We start from the raw sequence: 13354 nt of genomic DNA, 5'->3' as shown, positions 1-13354 counted from the left end.
GGGGGCAGGTGTGGAAAGTGCGCTTGGGAGAAACCATGTGTATCTGCTGTGCAGCCCTGGAGCAGAAGTGACCCTCTAGTTGGTCATCCGCAGAGCAACAGTTTGGATGTTCCTAGAGCAGAGCTCCGAGGAGACCATGAAGACCTTGCCACCTTTGCGCTCCACGGAGAGATGTGTTTATGGTGCCTTCAGTTCCGTTATGTGGGCCCGGGCCGAGCTGTGCTTTTTGAGGATGATACTATTGCCATGCAGGGAAGCTTTTTTCAAATTGCCCTGTCTGCTATCCTGGGTCTGACCTTTTGCACAAAAGCTGTGTGTTAGCTTGCCCAATCCTATAAGTGGAAATCTGCAAAGATTTTTATTTCAAAAATATTTTTAAATGTTACAAGTAGACTCCAGATGCTTTGGTGAGAAGAGGCGAAATACAGGTGGTACTTCAGGGAGCTGCACCTCCGCCTACCACAGAGCTCTCCTCTGTCCATGTTGGGGACAGCTGAGGTCATGGCTTAGTTTCTGTCCTGGCACATCTAGCCCTTAAGAGGCCAGTGCAATATGAAGTTGGGAGGATTCTTGATGGAAAACCTTGAACTTCAAGTTGAAATAATGCCTCCCATAGCTTCAGAAACGTGGCACTGTTCTGAGAACTGCAGCTCAGGCACCCCCACTTGTTTCAAGCCGCATAGCATTGCGTTCTACAGTGAATCACTTGTCTCAGGGGGCTGCAGATGTGTGAAATAGCAAGGCTTTTGCTGGTCTTTAACTAGTGTGTCGTGTCTAGAATCAGGCTTGTTTCCATATGCCTTCTTCTTCTTTCCAGGCCGTGGGTATCCCTTGCATCTCCCTATTCTGGACAGTCAGAGATCTCATTTCTCCGCAGATACCCTGTATCGTTCCAGGTTTCCCCTCAACAGTCCCTTTGCTGAGAAACAACATCAGTTAATGGTCGAGCAATATCGTGTTTGTTTCCTCACTAACTTTTGAACTTCTTGTACTTTTTCCTCTTGTGAAGTTCTCCCGGGAGATGGGGTGAGGTAGGGAGAAACACATTTTCGTGTAGACTTGCTGGGACACCCATATCAACCTGTGCTAGGAGCCTGCACTGCAGCGAATTTCCCTTCCTCCGCTGAGAGGGCTGTTGGGGAGGGCGGGAGGTTCAACAAGCTGGAAATGTGAGCGGGGAAAACATCCTTCAGACGGTTGAATCCTAGTCTGCACTGGTTTATGTTTTCGAAAATCCAAAGGGAGGCTTTGGGGAGACTGGTGCCATCTGCTGGACAGTTCTGAAAAGACACTAGAGGTAAAGACTGACTCAGAGCTGGAAGGAACCAGGAGTGGATTCTTTGGCTTCCAGATCTGTTCTGAAACAGTAGGGTCACATGATACTTTCTGATACTAGAGCACGAGATACGACATCTGCTAGCCATTAGCGGAAACTCATGACAAACCTGATGCTGCTGCTGATGGTGATGAAGACGACGATGATGATGTTAATGGTGATGATAGCTAATGCTTCTTAAGAACAGCATGTTCCCAGCACAGTGCTGGGTTCGGGGCCTCATCTCATTCCCCATGACCTCTCTCTTATCTGTGATCTCATATGATCTCCACTTTACCAGTGAAGTAACAGAGGGAGAAGTGAGACGCATGCTCAGGGTTACTCGGAGGGGGAAAGCTTTCCAGCCAGTGATGGTGATGAGAGCCAGGCTGGCCAGAATCTAGACTCGTGCCTTTCAAACGTATCCTGAAACTCAGCGATTGTGAATTAAAATCCCCCTTAGGGTTGAATGAAACTCGGCTTTTCAGGTGAGACTGTCATTGTCCGTAGATTATCTGCATTTGGACGGAACGTGCTTTCCGGAAGTTAAATGAGTTGTATGGCACTTGGCAAAAGAGTAACCATAACCTTCCCCTACACAAGATGATGCACACAGACCTTAGCAGAATCTTGAAAAGGCCAGAGATCCAAAGAGCCCTCCAAGTACCACGCAAGAAGGTTCAGCATAGAGTCTTGAAGAAGAATCCACTGAAGAACCTGAGAATCATCTTGAAGCTAAACCCTTATGCAAAGACTGCGCAGGAACACCATTCTCCACCAGGCCAGGAATCGCAAACTCTGGGTGAAGAAACTGGAGGCAGCGGTGGCAGCAGCAGCACTGGCAGCCAAATCAGAAAAAGGGACTGCAGACAAGAAGCCTGCAGAAAGTCAGAAGAAAAAGAAGCCTGTGGATGTCAAGAAGCAGAAGAAGCCTGCAGGGAAAAAAGGCTGCAGCTACCAAGAAACCAGCAGCTGAGTTAATCCCTGTGAATTCCTGTTTCTCAACGGCATTCATTGTTTTGAACACATGAATTAGCTTAATGCTAAAAATTATGATAAGTGTTTGGGAAACCCTGTATGTAGTATGTAGAATCAGCTAACCAGATAAAGTCCTGACTCCAGAGAAGGAAAGGGAAGAGGCAGCTAAGGTATTTGGAAAGTGGTAGGCTGGGGTGTGCAGTGGCGAACGTCAGTTAGACAGAATGGTATATTGTTTGTAACTGCAAGAGCCGTTAGGATGGACTCAACAGACTGCAGAAGCAGCAGTGGAGAAGTCTAAGAAAACGAATGGAGGAAACTCAGGAGTGCTGGACAAAATGCATTAGTTGTTTTAAACGTCTGATACAGGATGCATAAAAAGAGCATCATTTGAGTCTAAAAGAAAACAGTCGTCTATTAGTGTAAAGAACAACCAATCATTACAAAACACAATCTAACATATTTTAAAGGACATTTAGCTTGTTTGCCCAGAAAGACAGTCTTGGTTTTAATGAATGCAATATTCATGAAATTACTTTGAAAGTGCATTAGAATATAATGAGAAGTATTACTGTTTCGCAAATGGATAATTGGCAGATTTCCCCTTTCCTTTTTTTCTAACATACAGAGTATAAAATAGATGCGTTGGACTTGGCAGTAGAACTAACTGTGAGATGGGTCAGCTTGCACGAGTCCCTGTTGTGGAAATGCATAGATGCCTCAGGCACTGACATTTTCCAGGTACCTGAGACATCACGTGTTACATCATATGACAACAGGCTTATCAATATTGTGGCATCTTAAGATGATAATATTTAGTATGCTAATGTTAAACTTAACATGCTGACATGAGGGGACTGTGAGATCCTTCTAGATGGGTTCCACTCGCCTTCCAAAGTCTACATGAAGCCACAGCGAGACACCAATAACCTTGTGAGAGGATCCATTTAAAATGTGTAGGTTTAAATGACACTTGTTCACACTGTCTATGAGGGATTCAGTGAATCTTTCAGGTCGCTCAGTTCCGTACCCATTGTTCAGCAGGACCATAAATACTAATGGCCTTTGAGACCAACCTTTGATTTTTTTTTTCCTATTGGGAGCTATTAATTGATTTTGAAACTTAGAAAACAGGTATCATAAAAATTAATTGTAAACAAATTTGGGCTTTTGCAATATACAACCACATTTAATTTAATAATTTAATAATCATTTTATTAAAAAAAACCCAAATGACTGGCTAGATATCAGCTCTGGTTTCTATTCCACTAAAGCCAGCATGGTAAGTGGGTTTGAAATGTGGCTCCTCTGCTACTTGAGCCTGTTGGCATTCACGTTCTATAAATAAACCCTAGACTGTAAACAGATAGAGGGTTCATGTAAGTAGTGTTGTCCTGTGGAGACATTCCTCTCAGCATCTACCAGGTCACTGAGTGATTGCTCCTACAGAGCCACAGTGCGCTACCAAAGGGGTGGACATCTTCTCTGATGGATCCACACGTTGCTTCCCCTTCTCCATGCACATTTCTCCCAGCAACATGGCCACAGGTTTGCCCCATTTTCCCCTTCAAGGCATTTCATATTTCTTTGGTTGACATCTTCAACGTTACACAGCAATTGCGAGTTCTTTCACCCACTTCCCCCCATTATCATTTTCGTAGCTGTCCCATTCATTTCTTTCATAACAAGGGATCTGACCCATTTACTCATGTCACACGAGTCTCCATCAAACCAGAGCTAGCTCTTTGACTTTCAGAGCCTCGGAATTTTTTTGAAGAGCACAGGCCTGTGGGTTTTTGGAATGGCGTTGCATTTGTTGCCCTTTCACGGATGGAACAGGCTCTGCATTTGGATGCAGCACCAAGTCCATTCAGTGACCCCTCCTCCGTCACCTTGACGTAGCTAGCCCTGATGATGTTAAAACTTTGAGCATTTTGAACAGCATGGCATTAGGCAGGTTTCCTTAGCAATGTTTACCCTCTGCTCCTCTCTAGTGAGCATTCTGCGGAAGGTATGAGGCTATGGGAACATTGTTTCACCTGCACTTCTCAGTTCTGTCATCTACCTGTTAACGACTGTGAATTCACTCTGCTTTCAATTTCACTCCAACATGACAGGAACCATCCTTGCTTTCTGTTCTTTTCATATAGCTCCAATTAGAATCGATGATCTGTTTGTTTGATTAGTTTAGTTATATATACCTGACTCCCTTCTTGAGCACAGACCTTGTAGGGTCCTGTGACTAACTCTTACTTGATTAGCAGTTAACTCATCGTGGTATGGTGTGAATACCTTCACCCATGGTTCGCCCTCATCTCCCATCCCCACTTACCATTTGTAATTCAATGGGTACAGAGTATGGAATATTTTGCCCCGTAGGTATGATAGAAGCGTAAACTGATTTCATATAAATTAAGTGGTCTGTATCATCAATTAATGAACAGATTAAGAAATGAAATAAATGAGTAATTTTTTTAATGTTTTCATGATGCATTTTCTCTTCAAATAACAGCATTGTTTAAGTATAAGTTATTTCTTGTTAATAATCATCTACATTACTTCTCACAATGCACTTTTTAACATTCACAATCTAGTAACGGCCTTTGAAAGATATATATAGGGTGACTGGTTTTTTTCACAAAAGCAATTTCATTTTCTAATAAGAATATCTGAAAACATGATAGAAGGAAGATCAAAACCATATCAACAAATAACATGGAGATTTGTACTGTTTTCAGTAGGCAAAGGCTATTATGCAAATGCCCAAACCCTTATACTAACAGAGAATACTGTGCACACATTTGCTGTAGAAATGTATTTGAAGGCAGAGTCACTGCATAGCACATGGTACAGCCATACTCTTGTCAGCATCTCAGGTAAAGCCTGGTCAAGAGTTTGCTCACCAACTACGTCTCTGCAGTTTCTCTGATGCAGTCATTACTCACTGACAGTTGCCCCACCTGTGGGCCAGTGTATGCTCTTACAATATAGATCGTAGTGTGATGATCCCCTCTTATTAGAGGAAACATTGGTTGATTTCTCATTGATCTGTGACTGGGATGGTCATTATGAGAAGGTCTAAGCTTGGATACCAGTGCATTTAGACATAGTTACAAACCTTTCTTTTGTGTCTAATCCTAAAGATTCTTCCTGTCCATGGTGGCCTGGTGGTGGTACATCACCCTCAGTGTTGTAAGCCAACAATGAATGTACTAAGTGTGTTGTATAGCTGGGCTCTTAAAAGCTTCTCTCTTCTATCAGTATGCTGTTACTTCTGCCCTTAGTAGTAGAAGTGCAGTTAGCTTTCAGATATGTAGCAGTCAAATTACGAACATCTTATACTTATTATCATTTGTATCTGGAGTTTTCTCCAAATAAAGTGGTGTAAGGGTTAGCCACCAGCCTACTGCTCTCCTGTCAGTGGTAGACCTTTGGGAGACAGGGCCTCGTGGAAGAAAGCTAGGTCGTAGTGACATGCTGTTGAAGAGACATCGGGACCCTGGCCTTTTCCTCTCTCTGTGCTTCATCGCCCTTCTCAAATAAACAGTGTCCTCAGCCAAGTGCTTCCACTGTGATGTTTTTCCTTGTTCAAGGCCCCAAAGTCACAGATGCCACAGGGGAAAACCTCTGAAACTGTGAGCCAAACTAAGCACTTTCTGTTTCAGTGACTTCAGGCAATGCTAATTGTTCATTCCATCCACTAAGTCAATGACCATAACTGTAACTGTCATGCTTGATTTGACCTTTTGGACAACAGCCAATGCCCCCAAGTTCTAGGATTGGTCCAAATTCTTCAGGGTGTACAGTTTGTGTGGAGCAAGTTACTGGCTAGCGCATCAGAAACCAGCGATGTCATCAAAAGCTATTGATGTCATCAGAAGCCATTGATGTGCTTTTGCCTGTTAGTTATAGTAACAGCTTCATCTGAGATTAAAGGCATGGGCCACCACCGCCTGGCTCTTTCTTGGACTATTTTGTCAACAACATTCTTTCCTTGTTCTTTCAAGACAATGAGTCCATTGTGTGTGTGTGTGTGTGTGTGTGTGTGTGTGTGAGAGAGAGAGAGAGAGAGAGAGAGAGAGAGAGAGAGAGAGAGAGGGAGGATGTCTTTAGTGGATATACAATGTAATCAAATATATATAATATATCAATGTATGTAATGAATGGAACAGGGGGGATACTGGAGAGATGTCTCTCTGGTTAAGAGCACTGGTTATTCTCCTGATTTTCACAACCCACATGGTAGCTCATACTTACTTGTAACTCCAGTCCTAGGGGATTAAACACCCTCTTCTGGCCTTCTCAAGCTATACATGCAGTCAGAATACCAATGTGCATAAAATAAACATAAAGACTGAAAAAATTGCACATACATTTGTCCTTGTGCATTTTGCATATTCAAGCGGTGGTGACTGTCTTTGCATGGTACGCATATGGCTTTTGTTTCTGTGGCCATGTTGGTTGCAGCTCTATAGAGTTAGCTGGGTTTCCATGGTGTAGCAAGAAGTTGAAAAGCCTGGGCTGAACACCATTAGTTGTGCCCGTACACTTACTGCCCTGGTACTATTCCCACTGACCCACTGCATGCATCGAAAGAAGTAATAATGGGTTACAGTGCTTGCTTCCAAGCTTTATATACTTTATAAAGTATCTAAATGTCAAATACAAATGTCCACAGACTCAGCATAGTACCTGGCAAACAGTAAGCACTTAATAAATGCATACCAACCGTGGCGGTTGTCTCTTATGCTAATACGGTGGTCCACAGAATACTTTAAAATATGAAGATCTGCAGTGTGTCTCTTTAGCTCAGTGGTTCTCAATCTTCCTGACACCGTGGTGCTTTTATACAGTTCCTCATGCTGTGCTGACCCGCAGCCATATATTGCTACTTCATAACTGTAATTTTGCTACTGCAATAAATCATAATGTAAATGTCTGTGATTTCCAATGGTCTTAGGCAACCCCTGTGAAAGGGTCATCTGATGCCCCCCAAAGGGGTTGGGACCCATTGAGAGCTGCTGCTTCAGCTCATAAGGAGTGGCACAGACGATGCCTGATTCAGCTCAGAGTTGAGGCGTTCACCTTTAAACAAGTGAATACTTTAGGGCAATTTGCGGGGGTGGTCCCTCCAGGAAGTTGAATGGTCTTCTCTCTTCCTCAGGTGTCCTGTTCTCCCTGGTGGTGATGCTGTATGTCATCTGGGTCCAGGCGGTGGCTGACATGGAAAGTTACAAAGCCATGAAAATGAAAGACTGCTGGGAATTCACGCCCTCGGTTCTGTACGGCTGGTCGTTTTTCCTGGCCCCGGCCGGCATCCTCTTTTCTCTGCTAGCCGGGTTACTGTTTCTCGTCGTCGGGCGGCACATTCAGCTGCATCACTAAGTTGAGCCAGTCCGGTGTTCAGAGCACCGCACCTCCCGTTCCCTCTTCCCCTTCTGTGCTGGTGATGGTAATCAGCATAAAATCAGTTGATGTACACAGAGAGTTTTTATTTCTTGATGAATCATTTTACTTGTGATTTCCCTTCATGAGGAAGTCTTTGGACTTCTCCAGAACCCACAGCTGTCTGTGCTGGTGAGGAATTAGTTCCCTAGGGAACAGGTAGGGGGTGGGCCCATTGTAGAGTGTGGAGTAAGGGCAGGGTGCAAATGCAATCGTCCACAGCAAGCCAAGCTTAGCTTGACCATCTCCTTGGCATTCACGTCTGCTGCTTTATTTTTTAATAAGGAGAATAATTAAGACTGGAACACAAATGTCAGATGACTGCTTCCGTTTCTTCTCCACCTACATGCCCAGGAGCAGACACATACTCATCCACTGACTTCTGTGAGCAAGTGATTCATTATCTAAAAATAGCTAGCTGTTGTTCTTGCTATTGGAGCCTGAGTTCAAATGGACCACAACTGTGGTACCAAATGTACTTATTCGAGTTTATCACCACCTGCGTCATCTGAGTTTTCTTTTTTAATTATGCATGCCTATAGAAAGCTTACACTGTTAGAAAGCAGCAGATCCCCGGGGCAGAGTGTATCCAGTGTAGATTGGAAGTGTGGAAGTTACAGGGGGCTAACCCTGGACTGTAATATGGTTTGAAATCTGTAAAAGCCACGCGCCTCCTCTGAGCACATCATTCTATTTGATATTTTAAAATTCCCATTTAAAACTTAAATTGCTAAGATGTTCAGCACATTTAAATTTATTGAGAGGACGTGCTCTTAATATTCCCCAGCCATAAAGCTTCCTGATACTTCCTTGTGAGGATTATAATAGCCTGACTTTATGAAGACCATGGCATATTAACTTTCCCCGACATTTTACAGGATCCAGTTCTTCTGATCATTTGGTTCCCATATTGTCCCTCCATTTCTCCTTTGCAGAGTATGCATTAACACGCGCAGACCCAGATTCCCCTAACCTCCTGCAAGAAAACGGTTTTGTGGGGAAATATGATTCTTTATTATACACTAGCACAGACATTTTGCATATCAAAGAGGTTCATTTGCCAGGGTTGTTGATTGAAATCAAGCCCATCTGAGTGGCTTCCTTCGGCTGGAACTTGCATTCTGGAAGTTTCCATCAAGGAGGGGTTTGGTGTTAGTGATGAACAGAGAAATACACAGCACCTGAAATTTGCTGGGGACCCAGCGATGCCTTCTGCAATTGTAGCAAGAAGGAAACACAACACTGAGGCAGGGGGATGACCACCGGGAAGGTGCTCTAGGAAGGAGGGGTTAGCTCTTCTGGCCTGTTGTAGGTACAGTAGTGGTGCCTCCTCAACCTTCTCCTCAGCCGGCTTTATACACAGAGGGAGAACTGGAGGAGTAGCGGGAGCCTGAGGTATCTATTTACCCATGAGGGCGGTTAGTGACCAGACTTGCCCGACATAGACGCTCCAGGGGTCTAGCATGTCTCGCAAGTCACTTCAAGGGCATCGGTGCATTTCTGTGCCTACTTTCCTTCATCATCTTCTGTTTCCTTTTGATATCGCTCCATTTACTTCCTTGCTTTCTTTGGCTTGGTTATCAGAAAAATAATTCTGAGTTCTGTTATGCATATTGCCCGTGATATTAAGCCATGGCATGGGATTACGTTTTCCAGACGATGCTTAGATGTATCTGGTTCGTTTGTGTCATCCGAACATACAATTCTTTTTTGTAGAACTTTGGAAGGGAACCTTTTTCCGGACTGTATGCCATTTAAATTTCACATGCAAGCTGTTTCTAGTAAAAGTTTGAATATTTATAAACTTCAGATGGTTGCCCTTCTTTCCTAACTCACTTCTGTGGCTACTGTGTGTTTATCATAAGGCAATCGGCCAAAGAGCTGATGGGTCTGACAATTCCTACAGATCCACCCGGCAGAAGTCCTTCTGAGTTGTATCGTGACACTCGCCCCAATGCGGAGTACCGTTTTCAACTGTGTAAGAAGTGGACGGGATGCGGGTGAGTGGTGTTTGCTGGCTTGATATGGAAACGAGTGTAACAGCTTCCCTGCTTCCTGGGGGCACTGTATTCAGATTGTCCATGCTGTGTCTGTTTCTGTTTGGGGTACACTAGCTCATTTTGGAAGCAGTCAAGGGAAAGGTTAAAATTTCTTAAGAGTGTTGATTTTTGTACTGGCTTTTCCATTTAACAAATCAGATGCCTCTTGAGTGACTTGGGTGAAAAGAGTCAGGAAGACAGTGGGAATGGCTTGCAGTTTCTGACAGCTATGATGGCCCTGTTTGTTGGACCTTCTCAGTGAGCTGAGGTCCATCAGTGGCAGATCACACGTGAATTGAAGCCACCTGTGCAACCGAAGGGTGGTGTTCTGCTTCGGTAAAGCTGTCTAAAATCACGCACTATCTGGTGTGCTCTCCGTGGTCATTTTTCCCACGAATCTGTAAATACCGTGCTGAGTTTGAAGGTTCAATTCACGTGTGAAAGAATCCAGCAGAGAAAATAACGCCATTGCCAATTACCATTAAAATGCACAGGTGTGTATGTGTGGGGGAGTGGGGGAGGGAGTGGGCAGACAGAGACAAAGAGACAGAGACCGAGAGAAGAGGGGAGGCGGAGAGACTCAGACACAGGCAAAGAGTGGTGTGATGATAGGGATGGGTGCAGTCAGTGTGTGTGAGCTGGGCTGGCTTTGCAGGGTTACAGTGATGCCATCATCTCCAGATGCCACCTTATTATATCACTCAAGTGATGATGATATCCAACGAGTCATTCTTTGGTTTGTATTATCACGAAAGTTACCAAGCTTGATTTGTAAAGGAACTTAGAAAGCCAGAGGCAAACTCAGATAGCTGATCGATAGCCGAACCAGAGCCTGCAGGTGAGGGAAATCGTGAGAAAACACCAGTAGTGTTGGGAGCCATAGTAAAGAGCAAAGTCACCCCCCCAGTTTGCTTTTGGTGGGCCCCAGTGGGAGTGGGAGGCTCACTAACAGAACTGGATAGAAAGCTGAATTCTTGTTAACTGTTGGGAGGAATGAAATATGTGGAGACGCTTCACAGATGATCAAATGTGGAGGGCAATGCCTGAAAGACCTTGGGAAGATGCTGTCTTCCATGTTCAAAATCAGGGAGGGCAGAGAAATGGTTTGTGTCTTCCGTATTATAATGCACAGGTACACTAAAGCAATGACTCCTTTAAACCAGTTGGCAGGAGAAAGGGGATAGAGAGGAAAACTTGTAGTCAAGGGTATCCATAGACAAGAGCAGTGTTACCCTCTGTCATCCCAGCTTCTCAGAGCAGAGGCAGGTGGATCTCAGTGTTCAAGGCCTGCTTACACCAACAGTCTGGGCACCATAGCAATATCCTGCTTTAGATAACAAGGAAAAGGAGGGCTGGGATATAGCTTAGTGCTAGAGGTCTTGCCCAGAGTGTTTCAAATCCTGATCAATCCCTAGATACTGCCGAAAGGGATTCGAAGTTTCTGCACTGGTTGACAGAAGCCGGAGCTCTGGTTCCTTCTTCAGCATTACTTTCCCTTTGGGGCATGCATGGTGGCAAATACTAGAGAAATTCTGAAAACACAGCGGAACACTCTGGCCTCCCGTTTCTTTCTCCCGTGGCTCTGCTAAGCCAGCTGGGTTCTGTGAACTCATTGTCTGACCACCTGCATTTTGGATGGCATGACTGAAGGTGACGAAACCGTGTCTGGGACTCGAATTCTAATCTTGAATTTTTCAGAAGGCTTTGGGGGGGATGAATTTTGAAAAACATTACACCTGTGCATAGAACCTAATAGATTTACTACTTCCATCTGTTTCTGTAAATTATATAATTTAGTTTTTATATAGAAAAATTGAGTTATGCAAAATTTAACTATAGTTCTATGATGTATTTAGGAAGTGTCTTTATAAGTCACTGGTTAGAGTGGCTGCATCTTCCTGGTTAAATGGGAAGATGACTGGTCTCCTGCTTCACCCATGTGACAAGCAGACCAAATTGGCTCCAGAGAGCAGGCAGGTGGAATGCGTCAGCCTGCATTGATCCCGGCATTATGTTGCTCATGACAGAGGGCGACTCACTAGGATAAGAGAAGAGCGGACACTTAGAGGCCATATTACTCTTCTGCATCCCTGCATCCAGCAGTTATTGTGACTTAAATCAGTGAGCATGTGACAGTCTCTCCTTACCTGACAGCTCCTCCCTTCCTCCCTCTCTCCCCTTCCTTCCCTTCCTTTTTTTCTCCCTCGCTTTGAATTTCTTATTCCATTAATTCTCAACCGAGGCTGCAAATGTTGAAACACTCCGTCAATGCCTCAGGTTGTCTTGGCATTGAAACTTCCTAAACACATAGGTATTTAAACTGAGCATCTTAAAAAGAATAACATACCAAGAATCGTGTTTCTTGCCGTGTATGTTAGTGTGACCTATAGAGGGACAATAAAAAATATTGATACAGTGTCTCACTTTACAAAAAGACTAGGAAAGTTTTTCTAAAGGAAAAGTATTTGTAAACATCTTAGAAAGGGTTAACTATAAAGTTGGGTTAATTTGTATGCATGTGAGTGTATACACACATATACATATATCTGCAACCTATTCATATTTGGGTGTGTATGTATGGCTTTATGTATATGGATAAATATGTGTGGATTTGGATAAACCCAAGTGTGGGAGAACGTACACACAGAGAGACAAAGTTTTTTGGTGGCCAGAATATCAAGAAACCCAGAGTTTGCCATGAGTCATGAGCCACGAGCAGGGCCTGCGCACAGCCTGCAGACGTGACACTGCAGGGATTGCGGTGTGAAAAAATCCCTGGTGGCTGGAGAGGTTGCAGCAGCGCTGCAGATGGGAGGCACAGTGGGAAGCCATGAGCCAGTCGGGGTAGGTGCAGGCAGTACCCACATTGGTCGGCAGATGTGGGAGAACGTGAATAAAGTAATCCCACATTAATGCAGAGTTGAGTATAATAAGGGATTCTTTATGGGGGACTCACAGATCACAGTCCTCTGCACAAATGGGTAACGGAAACTGAATCAAGACAAGAGGGGAGAGAGAGAGAGGGAGAGAGAGAGGGAGAGAGATAAAGGAGAGAGAGAGAAAAAGGAGAGAGAGAGATAAAAGAGAGAGAGAGAGTTAAAGGAGAGAGAGAGAGTTAAAGGAGAGAGAGAGAGAGATAAAGGAGAGAGAGAGAGAGAGAGAGAGAGAGAGAGAGAGAGAGAGAGAGAGAGAGAGAGCAAGCCAGTACATACCTTTTTGGTACCCAAGACCATGCCCAACCTGGTCCAGCCGAGGTTCCCCAGCACCCAAGTATATAGGATTCACACAAGGGCTATAGAAAAGTAATTAGAAAGTGTCACAGAAGACTCAGTATTCAAATGCTGCAGTGCCTAAAACATTCCATCTTCCTTAGGAAGTTAAATGCTCCTTGACTTGATTTTCTCTAGAAGCGTTTAAGAAGAAATTGTGACTTTACTTCTGAAGTTTGGAGTTTCACTTGCATCTAAACAGATCACAGTGGATCCCACTGGTGTTATGAGAGGTCTCAGCTTCCTACTGAGGATAATCTGAAGACATACCTGTAAATCTCATGGGGCTGGGGTGAGAGGTCGAGGTC

The 13354-nt window shown here is 44.1% G+C and overlaps 1 protein-coding gene across 1 annotated transcript in view; it reads left to right on the top strand.

Annotated features, from left to right (window-relative positions):
- The window catches only part of Tmem182 (transmembrane protein 182), a 39246-nt gene extending 29699 nt beyond the window's left edge, over positions 1-9547 (top strand). Inside the window, exon 5 of the mRNA XM_075980283.1 lies at positions 7458-9547. Coding sequence (XP_075836398.1) covers positions 7458-7678 — 221 coding nt within the window. The 3' untranslated portion in view covers positions 7679-9547. The remainder of the gene's footprint in view (positions 1-7457) is intronic.
- Positions 9548-13354: the final 3807 nt, after the last annotated feature.

The sequence above is a fragment of the Microtus pennsylvanicus genome, chromosome 7 (assembly GCF_037038515.1).
Source record: "Microtus pennsylvanicus isolate mMicPen1 chromosome 7, mMicPen1.hap1, whole genome shotgun sequence".
Taxonomy (NCBI): domain Eukaryota; kingdom Metazoa; phylum Chordata; class Mammalia; order Rodentia; family Cricetidae; genus Microtus; species Microtus pennsylvanicus.
Note: the sequence above shows the minus strand (reverse complement) of the source record. Positions and strands in the feature narration are given on the sequence as shown.